Below are 19,155 nucleotides of genomic sequence, written 5' to 3'. Positions count from 1 at the left end.
AAGGACACATTAAAGTCGCCAACTTGACACTCATTTAGAATATTAACAGTTGTTTTTGAATAGAATAGAAAAATTACCTACCTCAGCTTCTCACATTCACAGATAGCAAGACAGACTATCCAAAAATGAAGTGACATTAGAAATTGGTATAGCTATTAAGAAAGAACCCAAACTGTAATTATGTGCATAATAATTACAAAGATGTACTTACAGATAAAACATACTTCCAACGTTGAACCTTTATTCTAGTGACTTAAGTGTACCTGTAGTGTTTTGACATTTCTCAGAAGCCCTGCCACACATTTTGAAAAATATACATTTCTCTTCAGACTTGGAAGTCTGAGACAAACATTCCAGTAACTAGCTTTCAGTATTTCATTATTTTTTCAAATTGTAATATAATTCTTCTTAAATTTAAGGGGAAAAAATACTTAAAAGATGAACACATGAAAATCAGACACAACATGCTGAATCTCTTTGATGTGCTTGAATCTTTTGTGAATCTAGATGAGAAGAAACAATGAATCAAGCCAGAACTGACCAGTAAGCTTGTGAGACCAGAAGCAGTTCTCACCCAACTGTACAGGCAGTTGTATGAACAGTCAAATAAGGACTGCCCTAAACAGCTACTTTAAACATAAAGCCTTAGATTTAGATGCTTTTTAAAAGGAAAGTATTTTTACATTATTTTCCTCAGCCCTCTCTGCACACTGCAAAGCTTTACAGACTTCTCATCACAAATGTCATGTACCAGGGGGCAAGCAACTGTAAGCAACTGCTGAACACACTAACCATAAGAACACAGAGAGTAAGTTTGAGAATATTAAATGGGTAAATTACCTGTTTTTGAGCTTTTATGCAAAAATTAATGAGAGTAATTTCTGCTGGTTTATATCTTAGACCATACTAACCTTGAGGCTTCAAAGGTTCACATTTGTAAAGCTTCATGATCACCCCCACTGTAATTCAATATTCATGCCTTGCACTGATCTGGAAATCCTGAGAGATCAGCTCTGGTAAAGATTCAAAGTATTAAAAAAGTTTCCCCAGTTTTCACTTATGTCTTTCCCTCTGCTTTCTAGTAGGCTAGTCAGACAGGCTGGCTATTCTGAAAGAAAAGTCAAACCAAGGGCCCAAAACAATCAGAAACAATCAGAAAGCTATTGGATGTTTTTACTGCTGCTTTTTGATGCTTCTGTTGTTTTTAAAAAAGAAAAATTAAGCCACACGTCTACTGCTTTCCACGGCCTGAAATATACAATATGTGTAGTTTTAGTTTAAAAATAAATGATGGCAGAGTAGCTAAAGAATACAATACATGCTTTCCTAATCCTATTTCTTTGCAATTACATAGACTCCTTAAGACAACTTCAGCAGAACTATTAGGAAAGCAGGTGACTTTTTTTTTCCTGGCTTTCTCCAGTAAAGTAACAGCAGAAAGAACAGGAGGGCAAGCAACCAAATCTCCACAGATCATCGTGGTCCATAAATGATAGACCTTACTTATATATGGATGTTCTACTGTAAGTAATGTGAATATTTAGAATGTATCATGTAAGTGTGCTTATTCAATGACTTTAGAAAATTCCACTATCCAAAAAGCTAACATACTTATTGGTTTTGCATAGCAATTAATTTAATCATAAATTCAGTGCTCAGAACCCTTTACTAGCTGTAGTAATAAAGCAGCAAGTACCTTTTAAGAAAAGACCTTTCTTTAGTTTTATTCATATTTACACATACAGAAGTTTTTGCATTAAAAAAAATGAAAACATCTGTACATAATATATAGCACAACAAATTTCCTATGGATAAAATCTTAAATTTGCAATTTATTTGAAAATCATTGTATTAAATAAAGCAGCATTAAAATCCAACAAATGGGGATGAGGACGAAGAGGAGAATAATGAACAAACAACGTTTGTGTTCTGCCCTTCCCATATATCTTTTATGCCAGTTGAATCCCTGTTGTCAGTGTAAACTGAAAAACCTCCAAATTCAGAGTTTATTTCACTTGTCTGAAATAGTTCCAGTAGGGCTTGCACTGGTGAGCTACAAGCGCTCTTCTTCTCTTCAGGAACACACAATCCATCTGTGTACTTTACACATAACTCCATATTCTGTTTCCGGTTTTCTCTTTTATTTCTTCCTAAGTAAAGCTTTACTTTTCTGTGCAGCTTTCCAGATGGTGAACTGTCTGCAGCGCTGGCAGCCAATTCATTAAGTTCTTTGTCTATCGCAGTCTCAGATACCTCAGCCTCCAGAACGACGTTGTGCTGCATCTGTTGATGATTATCACATAAATCACGATGTTTCTTGACAAATGCAGGATTGGCATCTGTTTTTTTCAAACACTTTGCTGGTAGGACTACCATATTATTCAATTTTCGTTTTGTCTGTGGAAAGTTTCTGTCTTTTTCACCAAAATCTGTAACTTGAGTATGAGAACACACAGTACACACGTCTTCCTGAAAACACTGTAAATTCCTTTTATTTACTTCTGGCTCAAACATTTCTTTACTAAATGGCTCAAAAGTTTGAGACAAGTTCTCCATGTAGGATTTGTCACCTTTCTGAGGAAGTAGCTGTATGAAATTTGATGATGTAACAGTGTCTCTTAAGTTTGTGACACAGGAGCAATCAGTTTTAATATTTTCATTGTTATTTCTGAATCTACTTTTTACTTCTGAAGGTTGTGACAGATGACAATAAAGAATTGAACAAAGAGATCCAGCAACTGGGGTAGGCATTGGCACAGAATTTGGTTGTATTTCTGTAGGTTGGCAATCCAGTTTGAGTGCCCGTATTGTAGTATCTTTCCATGAGTAACTTTTCAATGAAATGCGTTGCTTTTTTAGTCGTTCTTTCAGCTCATCTGGTCTGGTTATCTTTCCAACAATAGGAGAAAAATATCCTGTACTACATTTTGTCCTACAAATAAATTGTTTACAATGATTAACAATCAAATCATTGACAGAAATGTGAGAAACATAATTCAATACGTAAACAGCTCAAGACAAGGAACCAAACTTACATAATTTTTGTTTAATCTAAAAGCAAGTTATGGTAGCAACACTATTTCTACAGGACCAAAGTGCTTTGTATTTGAATTTGACATTTTCCTATTGATTTCTACATCTTACGAAATCATTTTAAAATTACAAAGTGGTCTAGTATTTCAGTAAATATTAGTTGTGATGCTACTAAGACCAAAAGTTGATTAACATAACATAACGACTATACATATTTGTAAGTATTCTGTGATAGATACACACAAGCTTAGTATAATTACTTATGCTTTTCCCTAATAATTCAAACCTAAACACCCTGAATGTTTTCAAATCACAAAAGGAAAAAGGGCTTGCTTTCATTAGGCTATGAGTTTGACTATGTACATTTCTTTTGATTTCACTTTATTTCTTCAATTCTTTTTGAAGTAATAAGAAAGTTATTTCCTTATCTCTGACTCATTTACAAAACAAATCTTGATTTGAGTCACTGCTTCAAGTAACAAGGATACTGCTGTTTACAGTCCATACTTTCTCTCCCACTTAAACATTTGAGGAAAAAATTTGAGGGTGTAGGTGTGGGTGGGCAGGCATGCACACCTGCTTCTAGTTGCCTTTTTTGTTTTTTAAATACCAATATGTAGATGATCTTATTAAGTTTTACATTTTTAGCTACATGGTAAATAAATACAACTAATAAAAACATTTAATGAGTTACAGAACATATGGTCTAATACGTTCTAATTTCTATAGAAATAAAGGTCACTTTTATATAGAGCAAAGGAAGTACAAAGATGGTTCATTTTCAAGCATTAATATATGTAATAACAGTTACAGTGACGAGAGGAAAATCCACTTTCTGTTGTCCAGCACAACAGAAGCTAAGAGCCTTAGATTATAGATAGGAACATCTTGACTAGACTACAAAAAATCCTTCCACTGGTAAGGAGAACAGCCTGACTGAGGAGGTTATAATTTGCTGATCTTCGGGTTACTAAGAGCATCAGAAAGTTTTTAGAGCAAGATGTCCAGACATTGCTGTCCTGTCAGGTGTATTTTTAGAATACTTGATATCTTGCTTTTTTGAAGGTTAAGGATAGATGGGACAACTTTCAGCATGTCATTCTAACCTCATATTCCCGTGATACCATTTGTACTTTAATTTTTTTCCCCCTCTAATTTCTGCTTTAAAGAACTGATTTGCCAGGTACCTACTGCATTGCAAATGTAAGTGATGTGTATCAGACTGAAACATGTTTTTTTCCATACTAGATTCAGAATTTTATACCATTTTTTTTATACTAATTTTATAAAGTACCTTTATGTTCAATTTCTTAATTTAAAATTTAAGACATACAGCTTACCTTTTAACTTTCTTTGTGTCATCTTTGTATTCAACAAACTCATAAACAAACTTGGAGATTATATCATCAACAACTTGGTACTGTGTGCTTAGTGCAAAATTGCGGTGCTGTTCACTTTCAAGATGCTGGAATTAAGGAAAAATCATGAAACAAATATACTAATGATATGCACATACAAAGCAACACTATGATAAGGAGAAATAAATAAATATTGATGATTGATTATCACTAGAACAGAGTAGTTCCATTTTGAAGGGACCTATACTATAAAGATCATTGAGTCCAACCATCAGACTACTTTGGGGCTAACCCAACGTTATATCATTAAGAGCATTATCCAAATATCTCTTCAACACGGACAGCCATGAGGCATCAACCACCTTTCTGGGAAGTCTGTTCCATTGTCTAATTACTCTTTCAGTAAAGAAGTTTTTCCTAATGTCTAGTTTGAACCTCCCCTGATGCAGCTTTGAGCCATTCCCACCCATTTTGTCACTAGATGCCAGGGAAAAGAGACTGGCACCTCCCTCTCTGCTTCCCCTCCTCAGGAAGCTGTAGAGAGCAGTGAGGTTACCCCTAAACCTCCTTTTCTCCAAGCTTGAGGAACCCAGTGTCCCCAGCGACAGGGCATGCCTTCCTTTTACCAGCTGTCTTGCCCTTCTCTAGATGCTTTCATGTATTTTAATATCCCTCTTAAATTGTGGAGCCCAGAATTGTCAACAATATTCTATGCCAACACTAAATACAGTGGGATCTTCACCTCTTTTAAGTGGCTGGCTATGTTGTGTTTAGAGCACCCAGGCTACAGTAACACCCTCTGGGCTGCCAGGGCACACTGTTGGCTCTTGCTGACAACCAGCAGCCAGCTGCCAGGCAGATGCAGTCTCCCATATAGGAGGGGCTCCATAGGATCCCCAAGGATATTTTGAGGAACAACATCAAAAGCCTTCCTAAAATCCAGAAAAACAGCATCCACCACACTCCCTTCATCCATTAAGTGGGTGCTCTTATTGCCAGCATGTCTCAGACAGGAACAATTAGAGCCTTCAGCTACCTAGAGGCAGTAATGAAGAACTGAAACTTGCAAAGAAGAAAAAAAACTACTTGCTGCTTTTTAGAAGATGTACTGAACACATCTTTTAAGATAAAAACATACATTAAACTAGCAAGTGGGAACTATCAAACATTTGTTTTAAGAATGTTTGAAAGCGTATACTTGTTTCACATACAGTTTGCAGATCTTCATACTTCTTTCCGCAACATTCACAATATCCTTTCCTTTTTTTGTCCTTCTGAGGGAGCTGAACAGGAGTTCCACAGTCCTTGTCACTATTTATTTTGTTTCTGTTAACAGAAAAGATATATTAATGAGTCTCAAATACGAGCTGAATTCTATACTTTTCTCTTAAACTAATGTTCATTCTCATTCACCTAATTTAAAAAAAAAAAAAACAAAAAAACTTTATTTCCCTTCAAACTATTTACATCACGTTAGCAAATGCTTCAGAAAAACAGAAAAGAGAAGAATAAAGCAGGTGCACTCTTTAGCAACAATTCTGTACTATAACTGAATATCACATTTTTTTTTAAAAATTGAGTGCCTACTTTTTAGCTTGTTACTGACAGATATCAAAGGAAGTCCTAAGAAATTCACTTCCTGGAAAATACTTACTGGATGGCATCCAAGATGAGGACAAAGAAGAAACCAGTGGCAGAAAGGAAAAAATTATCTTATGCTGACCCACAATGATAGGAGAACGCTGCATTTTTGGACGTATGCATCTGTATGTCCAAAAAAAGGACTAAAGACAGGATAAAGAGGGTACAGAAAGACAGACAGACAGCAAAAGTTACAGTGCAGCAAATACAACAGTCAAGATGTGGATATTAGTATTAAATATCACAAAAGTAAGAAGCAGAAGAATTATTTTAGAAAAAAATTATTTTAAAACAATCTCCCTCTCTATCAATAATGAATTCTTAACAAACCTTTGTTTAGATTGAGTTTGTTTTTGACCAGAAGGCAGCTTCTTATCCACCTCAAATGGACTATAAGGTTTTGGAACACAGTAGTTCAGAACTGGAAAAGTAGGTAACTGCAGATAAAATGGGCGGTAGAGGCTGTATTGAGACAAAACAGATGCGTTAGAACCATCAAAAAACAACAGTTTATATTACAAACTACAGAAAGATTAAACATCTTTGAAAAAGCGTTTCTCTTTCAAATATGATGTATGCAAAACGTACATCAGGTGAATACCCTAGAGTAAGTAATTCCTTCCAATCCTGATACTTTTTCAAAACAGTCAAGTTTCTGTAACTGTCTTGCCCATTCCACCAGTATGGCTGTTATGTCTATGGACTGTGGAGATTTGCACAGCAGAATTTGAATAGAATCACACTTAGGAACATACCAGAACTAGTAAGTATACACTAGCACTCTGAGTAGAATAAAAACATTTAAACAAACCGAATTATTTAGCTGCAGTGCTGACATTCAAGTTAGGTGTAATTCCCCCCTTCCCCCCATGTTACTTCCATAAACTACCCAAGCAGAAGGAAACTCAGCTAATCCAGAAAATGAAATAAAGACAGCTCAGTATCTTCAACTTCTGAACTATTATTTATGTTGCATAACCATCTAAAAAGCACAAACATTTAATAACATTATGTTGCATAAACATTTAGAAGTGTTTGAGGTTTTACTACAAGTTAGAGGGTTCATAATGGAATTGAAACTCACACATTTTTATATAAATTTCTCTGTACTTGAAAATGTGTTTTGTGTTTTGTCCAACTCTCCCAAACTATCCTCATTTCTCTCGTACCTATTCTTAACCTCTTAACAGATTATAATTTAAGACTAGGCTTAGAATCCACACCCCATATCCCCACCCCCAATTCAGGAAAGTGTCAAAAAATCCAGAGCTTGTAAACATAAAGCAGAAGTCAGTTAAGAATGCAAAGATACAAAACATACTTTGCAGAACTGCACTTTGTTATATTTCATTCTTCTCTCAACTTCTGACAACCTCTTTCCTTACTGAGAAGTTAAACCACCAGGTCTGATCAATTACAGGACCAGAAAGACATGAAAATTTAAAAGTCTGAAAGTACAAGACCTCATGCCACTACAGATATTGAAATTAGATTAACTGGGGTTTGTTTGTTTTTTAAATAAATCATTGAACAGGAAATTCAGCCTAATTTCAAGGAATGGTTTTACGTATAACAACTTTCTTTACAGTCTCTCAAGATGAATTTTATGGAGTTGAGATTGCAGGATTGGAATTTAATATTGAAAGTTTTATTAGCCTTTTAGGCTACATAATTTGGATCTAAAAAAAGTAAGATAAAATGTTGAGGGTCGAAGTTTCCAGGCTCCTTCCTTTTCGTTCATCTGACCCTTGGCAGAAAATAAACCAGAAGAACCCACTCTCGTGATCTACAAGCTGAAGCTACACATTAACTTTCCACAGCCATTACCTATTGCAAACATTCCCTACTATCTCTTATCTCATTCAGTGGCTAAACACAGATTCACAGAGCATGCAGAGATGAAAAGTTTGTCTTATTGTAAGACATTATGTCTGGCATTTAAAGTCAGCAAGTCCAAGAATGCTGAAATCTGAAGGCCGCTTCCTTAAGACATACTTCCTAAGGGTTTCTGAATTACTCAGTTTGAGAATCGTGTTATTGAAAGAACACAGAAGACTTACCAACTCCTATCCTCCACCTTCACAAATGGATTTTTCAGTCTACCTGCTCAGGGAGGAGGGGGAAGGAAATGAAGATAAATAGTTTTCTTCATTCAGAATATTACTCAGAATATTACCTGAACTGATAAGAAGGCATTATTTATTTTAGAACTTATTATGTACATATTTTGACAAACTCCTGAATTTTAAGAAGTTTTTCTGCAAGCTTTTTTTAGAGCTACAAGTTAGAAAACAACTTTACACTTATCTGATAATAACTACTACATTTTTAAGCATTCAGCAGTTCCATGAAAACCTCTACATATACCAAAATACTTACTTCTTGACTTTTGGGTAGTAACTTGTTTTGCCTATTGGAAAAAAAAAAAAAAGGAGAAAGGAAGTATAAAATTCCTGTGAAACTTATTTTGTATCTTATCTCAAAATCTAGCTGTAGTTTATTGTTAACTTATGAGGGTCTTCCTATGTTAATCATGACCTGTGATACACATGGGTGATAAATTCTGCAGAGATCAGTCTGATTAGGACTTTGGAAATAGTCGTATTTCCTAAAGAAATATTTAACTCTACACTGCAAAAATGAATGTTCTCATTCAGAGAACATTTTTCTAAAACAAAGTAAAAGGCACAAAAAAGACCCCACTCAGGGAAATTTACTCTTTCCTCCCCCAAAATACTTACCATAATTGAAAACAAATTCTTAAATGTGGATAAGGTTTTTCCATAGTTTACAAATGCTAATTAACTACAATCTGTAAAAAGTTACCAAAGCTGTAGATAGTAACATTCTCCAAACAAAATAATCCTTATTTAAATGGATTAAAAACAGATAATTTTATTAGCAATGAAGACTAAAATTAGAGTATTTTGCTTTCAGAAAAGATTGATGTCTAAATTCAAGCATCAGCTTCTAACCATAATTGATTCTGGCAAAGGTACACAATTTATTTTGTACTACTTGCAAAAACATACAAATATCACTGCACTATCTATGAAAACCAAGACAAATGATTTAGTAGAGGATTTCACGTGGCCTCAATAATTAGCTAATATGTGTTATGTTGTTTTGGAATGCACGTAGCACATTTCCATTTTTTTTTATTACAGACCCCTGCCTGGAACAGATAATTGTACAACTTCACATGCGTAATTTAAATTACAAAGCAACTGCAGATGGATTGCAAACAGCTAAAACAGTTTCAATGTCTAAGCATATTATACGCTACAGGTTGGAGAAATCAGGATTTTCACATGCCAATGGCAGAATATTGGCAGAATAGCTTGAAGATGGTTTATACTAGTTCTTCAAAAGACTAGGAAGGAAAAACAGCAGTTGAGCAACTGACAGATTGCCTAGAGACAGCTCCTTCAGGAAAACACAACTGTGATTTTTCAAAACAAATCAATCCAAAGGAAAGGGAAAAAAAATCAAAATCAAAAGTGAAGTTCTAATCACTGTTTCACAGTGAAAATTATACAAGGCAATGTAACCACAACCTATGTTAGAATAAAACCAAGGTTCATTTTTTTTTTACTATTTCTAAAGCGGGGAGAAGAGAAATCTCAAGTTTTTCAGTATTTTTGTTTGTTAGATAACTATCTCAAGAACAAACATCTACACACTATGTAATGCTATTATGGAATTTATTTTTGAATGCTGAAATGTACAGCATGAGCAAGACTTCGTTAAAATAAATACTACATACCGCGATGCTTACAGATTTTAATATGCTTGTGTTTTTTCATTTAATCGAATAAACTTTCACAAATAGCAAAAACTCACTTACCACATCTTTCAAAGAACTGCCTGTGCTTTTAATTAGGTAGAGCTCTTTCTTCTTTTGTTCAATGTAATGCTTAACATCTGGCAAAAAGAGGGAGAATATTTAGCTGAGTTTGTTTTTGTATATTTTAAGTTATTTGTCATTTGTAATATTTTGAATTCAACAAAAGGATTAGCCAAGTCAATGTTGTAAGTTCAAGTTTTATCAAACAAAAATATTTACCATCAATATGAAGGATCTTCACTCCCCAACTCAAAGCATTGGACAATATACTACCAGAGGGAATTAATTCCTACAGACAAAAAACATTAATAATTTTAAGCTATACACAGTAGAATATATACAATAACTGTAATAAATATACAACTTGTAATATGAACTGTCATAATAAAGCTGAGATCAAATTTTAGACACTTTATTTGCTTCTTGCGAAAAGAGCACTTTCCTAAACTGACTTTTCCATCTCCACATCACTGCACTTCACCATTAAAGGATTATACTTAACCTTTCACAAAGCCAAGAGCGTTCTCTACCGTCATATTTTTAAATAGCTAGGATTTGAACATGAAATTGTATATTTACTTCAATTTCACTAGCACTCCTTAAAAAATGCGAGCTATGTTAGCTATCTTGGTAACTTATACTAGTCATAAGATTCTGTAGGCTTTAAATTCTTCAGGAAGCATCCAGAAAACACAACTTGACTATTTTGCTGAGAACAATGCCTTGACCCTTGACTTCTGCTTGAACATTCCATGAGAGATCTCTGTCTTACAGGACTATCACTCTTACTAGTGCTTGTTTTCCAGAACAGCAAGACCAACATTTATTGAATACAGACTTGAGAATTACTCCACTTACCTGCTCTCTAATTGCTTTTTCAACTAAGGATTTTCCTCTGCTCATACGTACCTATATTACAACAGAAATACATTTGTAGCAAGTTAGAATTCATTTCAAAAATCAAAAAGGTAAGGCAAGTTAAAATACATATTCCTTAACAAAAATGTAACTATAGTAATCTTCTCTTGTTTACTGTACAGCTATTTTTCATGAATTTGCATTTTTCTTACAAGGTTGGGGTTGATACAAGCAGGTGTGTGGTGGGGGAAGGACAGAAAATGAGGTATCATCAGCTGGAGTTGTGCCAAATTTAGCTAAAGCCATGAATGTAATCATAGCCTCAGTCTTCTCCCTATCTCTTTTACCACCAGTACAAAAGAAGATGTACTACATACTGTGTTAGGAAGATGAGGTGACTACATCCACCTAGTGCAGCGAAGACCAGCCCATAGATTGCCCCCCAGTCATTTTTCTAAACAAGACTATGGATACAGTACAGTACTTCGAAAGGATGCGAGACTTGCCTGCATAACAAGCTTCATGTAAAGCAGCAGAAAGTCAGATACTGTTGCAATTAACACGATTCTCTAAGAAATAACTCAAAAAACCCTGACAATTCACAATGTTCAATTTTAATTATATCCTTGAACTCTATCAAAGACTACTTCTGCAGATATTTGAAACAGCAATATCTCAGCAAACATTAATAGGCTACATTGCTAAAAAAAAAAAAAAAAAAAAAGAAAAATTAGATATCATCACAAGCCTGGACATACTGATTCAGTTGTTAAACATAACGATGGCAATGTTTAATTATAATTCAGTCATAATATATTTGAACAGATTTTAGTGTTGTTTGCAGAAAAGACAACTGTTTTCAATTTCAATCTCTGAAAATTTGCTTAATTAGCTTGAGTTTAGTTTAAAGCTTAACAAGATTGCCTCAAGTGGTTTAAAATTATGTTTGAACTGCTTAAAAGCAAAAGCCAAAAAGGTATCCATCCAAGGAACTGTAACAATCTTCCGGAAACAAAATGGGAAAAAAATCTAAGTGTATCTCATGAATTGTTCTTGATTTGTAGCATTATTACTAAGAAACTTACTGTATCTATTGTCTTAAATGAACTTCCATCACGTCGATCTTTTCGGTTGCTAGGATGAGGTGAACTATTTCCTCCATTGCATGCAGATTCTGGGGTAGGAACTGGAGAAATCTGACCGAGAGTTGGTGCAAATTTTGCCTCCTTTTTATTAGATACCAGATAGCTGATATCTTTGCTGAGAAAACTCTCCACTCTCTAAATATAAAGAAATAAAACAAGCCATTATTTCAGGATAATAAATCAGTAACTCCTTGCTTTGCATACATTAAAAAATGACAAAGTTTCCAGATAAATCTAATAAATTAGAAAATAAAGCTAATAGTAAGCTAAAAACCCACTAAATTAACAGGAAGATATTTTCTAAAGATTTATACAACTACAATTGAGCTGCAGTAGCACCTTACAAGTCACAAATTCCAATTTAAATTTTCTGATTTTGTAATCTCAATAAAAAAAAATGCTTTGTTTCAATTATTACCTATCCTTGAACTATCTAGCTGTAATACTTCCCAAATGAAGAATTCAAACACTGTACTGAGAAATTACAGAATAATTCAAGGAAAAGAACATTTTACATAATTTTATTTAACAGAAATTGCAGAGTGTTCAACTACATTCAAAGACATGAATATGCAAATGTAATTGACAGTTTGCAAAGAGATATAATTCAATGACTTTTAGGACCTACAGAATGATAATTTCAGGATAAATTACCATGTTGCACACCTACAGTATTCATAACCCTCCTCAGAAACGTAGAAGTCTTGAGTAGCTTCATAGTATTTTCATTCTCAGCAAGACGTGTATTTTTTCCATGCTTATTCTCTCCTGTTTTGCTCTATCTTTCATTATCTATCACTGTGCAATTAACAATTTTATTTGGCTAATTATTTCTTGACAGTTTATGTAGCTTAAAATCTTTTTATCTTCTCTACTAATAATCAGTGTGGGAAGCACAAATTGCAGACACAGCAAGCCTCTGCCTTCTAATTCTGCTCTACATACTGTTTACAGAAATGGGACATACTGAGAGGGAGATATACAGGGAGACTTTTCAGTGCACCCCACACAAACTACAAAGAATCAGGTTGTTGATCTTGAGAGCACTGGGCCTAAATCTGAAAATGTAGGCATATATTCCTCCGAATAATAATAATAATAATAATAATAAAAAAAACTTTATTTTCAACCTCTGACCTGTAACCTTGTTTACATATGAATTCTTATAATTCTGTTCTAAATACAAAAAAGATAATGTGCTCTGGTTTAATGCTAAATGTAAAGATATGCATGTAACTAGAAATCATATTATTGCAATTTTTTGCCTGTGCTTTCAGACAGCACGCTGATTTACAACTGTTAATTTCATACAACTGCTCAGCACTCCTTTAGGTTCAAAAAAGTATTAGCAAAACAACACTCAGAAGAGCTAACAATTTAAGCAAGTCCTTTTTCTATCGTGGTTAAAGGACATTTTAATACTTTTATTGCCGTGACTCTCTTAAACTAATTCAGAATATCCAACTTTACAGCGGGCTAAGTGATTGCATTGCTTGTGTGTTACTATGACATCCTGTACTTGTTTAAATCAAAGCATGTTTTCCATACAAAAGAGAGAATTAGGTAAAACGATGCTTAACAAGATGCTTACAGAATTTGTGATTTGAATATGAGTATTTAAAAGCGTTCATTAACAAGCTCTGTAAGGAAAGTATTTACCGAAAAGCCTATTTAGATCAAACACTAAAGACGCAAAAACCCAACTATGAAAGTATTCCATGACTAATTGCCACAAGTTCCCATCCCAGAAGCATTTTCATCTGCTTTGGCATAGGTATGATGAGGCACAGATAAGTTGTAGCTTATAGAATAAGAGGAAAAAAAAAAAGCTAAACTGTATACAAAGAAAAAAAGGGAATAAAAACTCACATCTTTCAAGGGAAAGTAAAATACCAGTTGCCTCTCAAATTCTGTCATGTGGAAACTTACTAGCCCACAGATGAACCACTGCCAGGGCAGGGGTTACAGCAGCTAAACACCAGGTTGCTACCATTTAAACTCATTACTACTGCCATTTTAACACAACACAAATTAGAATCATGGAATCAGAATGGTTTGGGTTGTAAGAGACCTTTTAACGATCATCTTGGCAGCCCCTCTGTGGTATCACAAATTTGAGCTCTTAGTGAGCAGCAAACTTCCCTAGAGAGACTGAACACCAAACAGGTTCTTTGGTTCCTCTCAGCAAGGAACCTCCAATTACTAACACCTTACTTGCTTTTCTGGTGGCTCTGGTTCTTTGCACAGCTGGCCTTTCCTGGGTGTTGCCCGTTACTCACACTCTTCATTCTCCAGCCCCAGAGCACTGTATCTGTTACGTAGAGGCAAGAGGAAGATTCCTCTGCCTCCTGTGAGGGGAGGCAAGGGTCCAGTTTCCTTTGGCAGTGAGTCCATCAGCTCAGGGTTAGCAGCAAGCTTACCTCCCCCTTGCACAGACGAAGGGCACGGCTGTCGCTCAGCCTGTGACAGCACACGATGCCACACATCCATCTCTCACGTCAGTGCCCGGATGCTGCGCTGCCTGTTAAGCTCCTCTTCTAACACAGCTACTTGCTCAAAGAATTCATCCAGATGGGCACACTTGCACCCACTGCTGACTTCCCACCCTAGGGGAACTTTCAGATGCTGGAGGCTCCATGCAGCTCAGGCTCAGGGCAGTTCTGTCTGTGCATTGGTGTCCCCAAAGGGAGATTGTAGTCCTTCCATCTGGTTTTTACCTTCAGCCTAGCAGTTGCAACAGATGGACACCATTTTGTTTCAGTAAAATGGTGCCTCCTTTTGGTTCCCAGAAGAGAACAGCCTGCTTTCCAAAGGCACCCTCCTGCACAACCTGCTGCACAACCTGCCTTGCCATGCCCTGGCTGATGTGCTATGTCCTCTTCACAGCACTCCTGGTCTCTAGCACTCCTTAAGGGTTGTTTTTTCTAGGCGTGGGAGTTGTTCCTGTGCATGCCAAGCCTGGTCAGCTGCTCTCACCAGAGCTGGGGGCTCGTGGCAGGTCTCTCTGCTACCCTAGGGTTTCCCCAGTTCAGGAAATTCACCCGTACACCGCGATCCATGGCTCTGCTGTGAAACATGCCAGCATCAGAGCTGATCAACTCAGCAAGTGACTGCTAGTTGACATTACAGAGCGTTTAAATTTCCCCCTTTTGCTCCTTGCCACTCTTGTAAGAATGTCACCAGAATGAGCTGAAAAAAGTTTTGTTCCTAAAGCTGTGGCTTTCACAGCTCTGTGCTCACAGCAGAAGGATGGGTACCCAAAAACACTAGGGTTAAATCCCAGAATGTAAGTGCAGTTATCTATACAAATCTTTTTGTTACAAAAGTCCCAGGCTGTCCTTGACATACTCCTTGTTATCTGAATGCAAATAAATGCCTTTAACAAAAAAATAAAACAAAAAGAACACACAAGCACCACCTACTTCTTACCTCATCGCACACAATTTTGGTCCTGTCCTTAGAATATCCTCTCACTCTGCTCTTGTTTTCAGCTCACATTGCAACCTTGATACTCGGGAGCTGATGTTCCTGCCACCAGCCAATCTCCCAAATCCCAATGTTTCCCTCTAAATGCTTTTGGGCCCAGCAACCACACAAAAGCTTTCTTCAGTTCTTTTTCCACAGCCTGCTCTGAATGCCAAGAAGGGTAGATATCTCCTCTCTCTTAGGTGACAGCTATTTCAGCCCAGCTTTTATAAAGCTCTGCTTGTACTTACTTGAAAATAAGCAAAACCAACCTCACCACTCCATTTTTGGCTAAGTAGCCTCTAAATATAAAATGTATTAGAAACTTTGGAAAATGCTGTCTTACGTATAAATTGATCAAATGCTTACAAAGTTCCATCAAGGAATCCAACTAAAGAGACAAACCTAACAAATAACTTGTACCAAGCTAAAAGAACACCAGGACCATCAAGAAAACTATGTTAAGACTTCTTTAAAACGTATGCAAAACACTTCCTCTATTCTATTTAGGTTCAGCTGAAAAGCTTGATTTATAACGTGTAAACATGTGCCAAAAGTCAGAAGTTAAAGAAACATTTCACCTCAGACAATGAAACTTTAGACTTTTAGTAAACTTTAAGTACATTTATTTAATAAACTTCTAAACAAATGAATCATCAACTGAAATCAAACCTGTATAATAAACTTTTGCTAAAGCTAGCAGAACAGCTTCTAGCAACAAAAAGCCCAACTTGTTGATAAGCTGTCCATATTAAACATTTCAACATTAAGGAAAGCGCTAAAAAAAATAAAATCCTGTCACATTAAATGTAACATTAAAATTCAATAATAAAGAAAAGTCATCCAGGATGCTTTTTGCTTCATAAAAGGTCTGCACATGAACTTACCCCTCCTAGTTCTTTGAGGTCCTTCCCTATTTTTTCAGAGATCACATTTGATGGAATATCGAGGTAAAACACCTTCCCGGTGAGTGGTTTATATTTCAGTTTCTCTGGTTTTCCTACATCTTTTTTCGCATTCTTCAAAGCAGATTTTGTCTTTTCTGTTTTTGCTTGCATTCCATCTGCTGCCAAAAGAAAAGGGAATTTAAATAGAATTGTATTTCTTTTTAAAAAGAAAAATTCCTAAATTACAGAAATGGACAAGGCAAGTATCCACGCAATACAGGACACTTTAAAAAAAAAAAAAAAAACTAAATGTTAAACGTGTTATTATTTACATTGTTTTGACACACGTATAGCCCTTATAAGTTTTTCCCTAAAATCACATCTTAAAAAGGACTTTTTTATTTCAGTTGGTATACAGTGCCACCAATTTTCTCATCCAGTTTGGCAAGCATTTTCTATCTCTGTACCACAGTATATATACTACTTGTACTGATGATCACAAGAACATCATTTTAGAGGAAAAGAACAGGCCTCTCCCACTATCTCATCTGGAGAAAAAAAAAGAAAAAAGATTCATATAGATGCATTAGAACAAGACTAGGTCAAAAGTCACGGAAACATCAGAAGTACAAGAGCTAGATCCTACTATTTATCTAATTTTTGAGCACCCAACTGAGATGCAGGCAGACTATGCTTAAAGTTCAGAATCATTTTAGCTTTGACTTTCTGCCTTAGCAAATTTTATTTTAAAACTAAGAGACCACATACAGCTATTAAACTGTGCTGATGATCTTTCCTGAAGCTCAACACAGAGCCTTCCACCCAAGCCTCGATAAGAAACAAAATAAAATGGACAATTTTATTATGCCAGTTTTAACTGATGAATCACCCACAACTTAAATACCACATGCAGTTCTAAGAGGTAAAAAAGGGGGGTCATTGTAACACCAAGTTAGGGAGAAAAAGCATAAGTATGAGGAAAGACTGTACATTAAGACTTTGTCAGTCTGAAGAAGAGTGAATTGGGGGAAATATAGCACAGATATACAAAATCAGAAAGAGCATAGAAATAATGGTTAAATAGCTTATTCCAGTACAAGAGCTATGGGGCACAAAACAAAACTAGTAGTCAGATACAAAACGGAAAAGAGGAATTGACAGTCTATGCAACGGGGCAAGCCTGCACAGCCTGCTGCCAAAGGACACTGTCAGTACCAAGATGTGATTCTGAAGGAAGGCTGCACAAATAGATAGAAGAGGAATACTTTCTGAGGGATCCTAAATACATAAAAGTGAACTGTAATTCATGAAATTCCTGCAACTAAACACAGCTGGAAACTAAAATAATATTATTAGGGGAAAGTGATTGCACTCTCTGGTCCTACACACATCCATTATATGAACCGATTTACAACCTGTGATGGAGAGGCGATCATCCAAGACTGGCTTATCACTGGTTTTACATGATGGTTTCTTCCTCACTGCCCAACGCCCTACTCATTACTTCTCCTTTGGAGAAGTTCAAAATGGACAGAGGGTTGCTGCAGGAAGTGATGAGACATCTTCTGGAGGCAAAAAGCCCACAGGGAGAACAGCCCCTCTGCTACTCATTCTCTCCCTCCCTGAAAGTGTCTCCAGCAGAGAGAGGGAGCAGAACAACAACTGGTGCTGCTATGTTCTCTAAGTAATGGTTACGAACATGCAGAAATGAAGCAGTAATAACAGTCAGTTTAGTAAAATCTGGGAGACCAAAAGCAAATCCAGGAGACCAAGAGAAACAGGAAGCATGGAGACTCCAGACAGTGCAACTGATTTAGAAGCTAAACAAAAAAGACGGCTGAAATGTTGGGTCAGAGATGAGCTGAGCGCAAGCGAAATTCCATAGGGATCAGATGTGGTGTTCTACCCTGCACACGCGAGCAACACCCAGAGCAGAGCTGAAAACTTAACGCACTGAATATTGTAATTTTTATTGGAAAACTTGTATTAAAATTACTAGGGATAAGCAAAAACGTGGAGTTAGTTAGCAATTTTAATTAAGACTGACGTTTTAATAATTTCCCTCGCAAAGTGCCTGCATCTTAACTCTGTGGCCCTGAGGTGCCCGAGGCCCCTCTCGTGCACGGCCCTGATACCAGCAAGGCTGTGCCCGGGTGGAGCTGGTTTCAGGGCGGCGGCCTAGCTTCTGCTAGCGCCTTCACCTCCCCAGCTAGGCTGTTTTTGCGCTTAATTCCCAACATTATGCAAAAAAAAAAAAAAAAAAAGAAAAAGAACAAACAAACAAAGAAAAAAAAACTTAAGCGTGTGAGCGCGAGCGTGCTAAAGCGATGCATTCCGGGAGCGTCCCTCCAGCTGGCCACGGCCACCCAAGGCCACCAGAGGCTCACTCACCGCCAGCCTCACAGGGCCGAGAGGTCCCGGCCCAGCACCGGCTCCCCCGGCCGGGCCTCAGGTGCCCGCCGAGCGCCCCCGGCCCTCCCCAGCCGCCCCCCCCCCGGCCACTTACGGGCCCGCGCTGCTCTGGCGGTGCCGGGCTTCATCGTGCGGCGGGGTCACATCCTCCTCCGCCGCCCCGTGAGGAGACCGCGGGGGCAGCGCCGCCGGTATGGCCCCGGCCCCGGCCCCGGCCCCGGCCCCGGCCCCGGCCCCGGCCCCGGCCCCGGCCCCAGCCCCGGGGCCCCTCGGCAGCCGTTGGGGTCCGGCCCCGTCCCCTCACGGCCCCGCTGCCGGCCGCGCGCCGCCAACGGTCGCCCCGCGTGACGCGAGGTGAGGGGAGAGCGGGAAGGGAGCGGGGGCGGGGCCCAGGGTGAGGGGAGGGCGGGGCGCTGGGGGGGTGGGAGGAGGGTGGAAAATGGCGGCCCGGGTATGGGGGGATCTGAGGGGCTCAGGGTGTTGGTGACTGGCAGCTTTGCTTCCCTCAG

General features: G+C 37.4%; 1 protein-coding gene across 2 annotated transcripts; it reads right to left on the bottom strand.

Annotated features, from left to right (window-relative positions):
• Positions 1 to 1,770: 1,770 nt before the first annotated feature.
• Positions 1,771 to 18,835, bottom strand: DBF4 (DBF4 zinc finger). Of its 2 annotated transcripts, none has more exons than XM_032183186.1 (12): positions 18,741 to 18,835; positions 16,235 to 16,413; positions 11,823 to 12,017; positions 10,738 to 10,788; positions 10,099 to 10,168; positions 9,880 to 9,956; positions 8,412 to 8,442; positions 8,093 to 8,135; positions 6,363 to 6,494; positions 5,603 to 5,717; positions 4,374 to 4,498; positions 1,771 to 2,932 (listed from the first exon to the last, which is right to left on the bottom strand). In XM_032183186.1, exons 1-12 carry the CDS (start codon positions 18,772 to 18,774, stop codon positions 1,867 to 1,869), a joined length of 2,118 nt encoding a protein of 705 aa, XP_032039077.1. In that variant the 5' UTR covers positions 18,775 to 18,835; the 3' UTR covers positions 1,771 to 1,866. The 2 variants fall into 2 exon arrangements, with proteins under 2 accessions (XP_032039077.1, XP_032039079.1); XM_032183188.1 differs by having other exon boundaries at positions 16,235 to 16,410.
• Positions 18,836 to 19,155: the final 320 nt, after the last annotated feature.

Source organism: Aythya fuligula, chromosome 2, assembly GCF_009819795.1.
Source record: "Aythya fuligula isolate bAytFul2 chromosome 2, bAytFul2.pri, whole genome shotgun sequence".
Taxonomy (NCBI): Eukaryota; Metazoa; Chordata; class Aves; order Anseriformes; family Anatidae; genus Aythya; species Aythya fuligula.
This window is presented reverse-complemented; position numbering and strand designations above follow the sequence as displayed.

Excerpts from the sequence above, each read along its gene's own strand:
- DBF4 (XM_032183186.1), bottom strand. The coding sequence starts at position 18,774 with ATGAAGCCCGGCACCGCCAGAGCAGCGCGGGCCC. Across the intron at positions 6,495-8,092 it reads AAGGTGGAGGATAGGAGTTG|CCTCTACCGCCCATTTTATC; the intron begins GTAAGTCTTCTG and ends GTCTCAATACAG. Across the intron at positions 2,933-4,373 it reads GACACAAAGAAAGTTAAAAG|GACAAAATGTAGTACAGGAT; the intron begins GTAAGCTGTATG and ends ATTTATTTGTAG.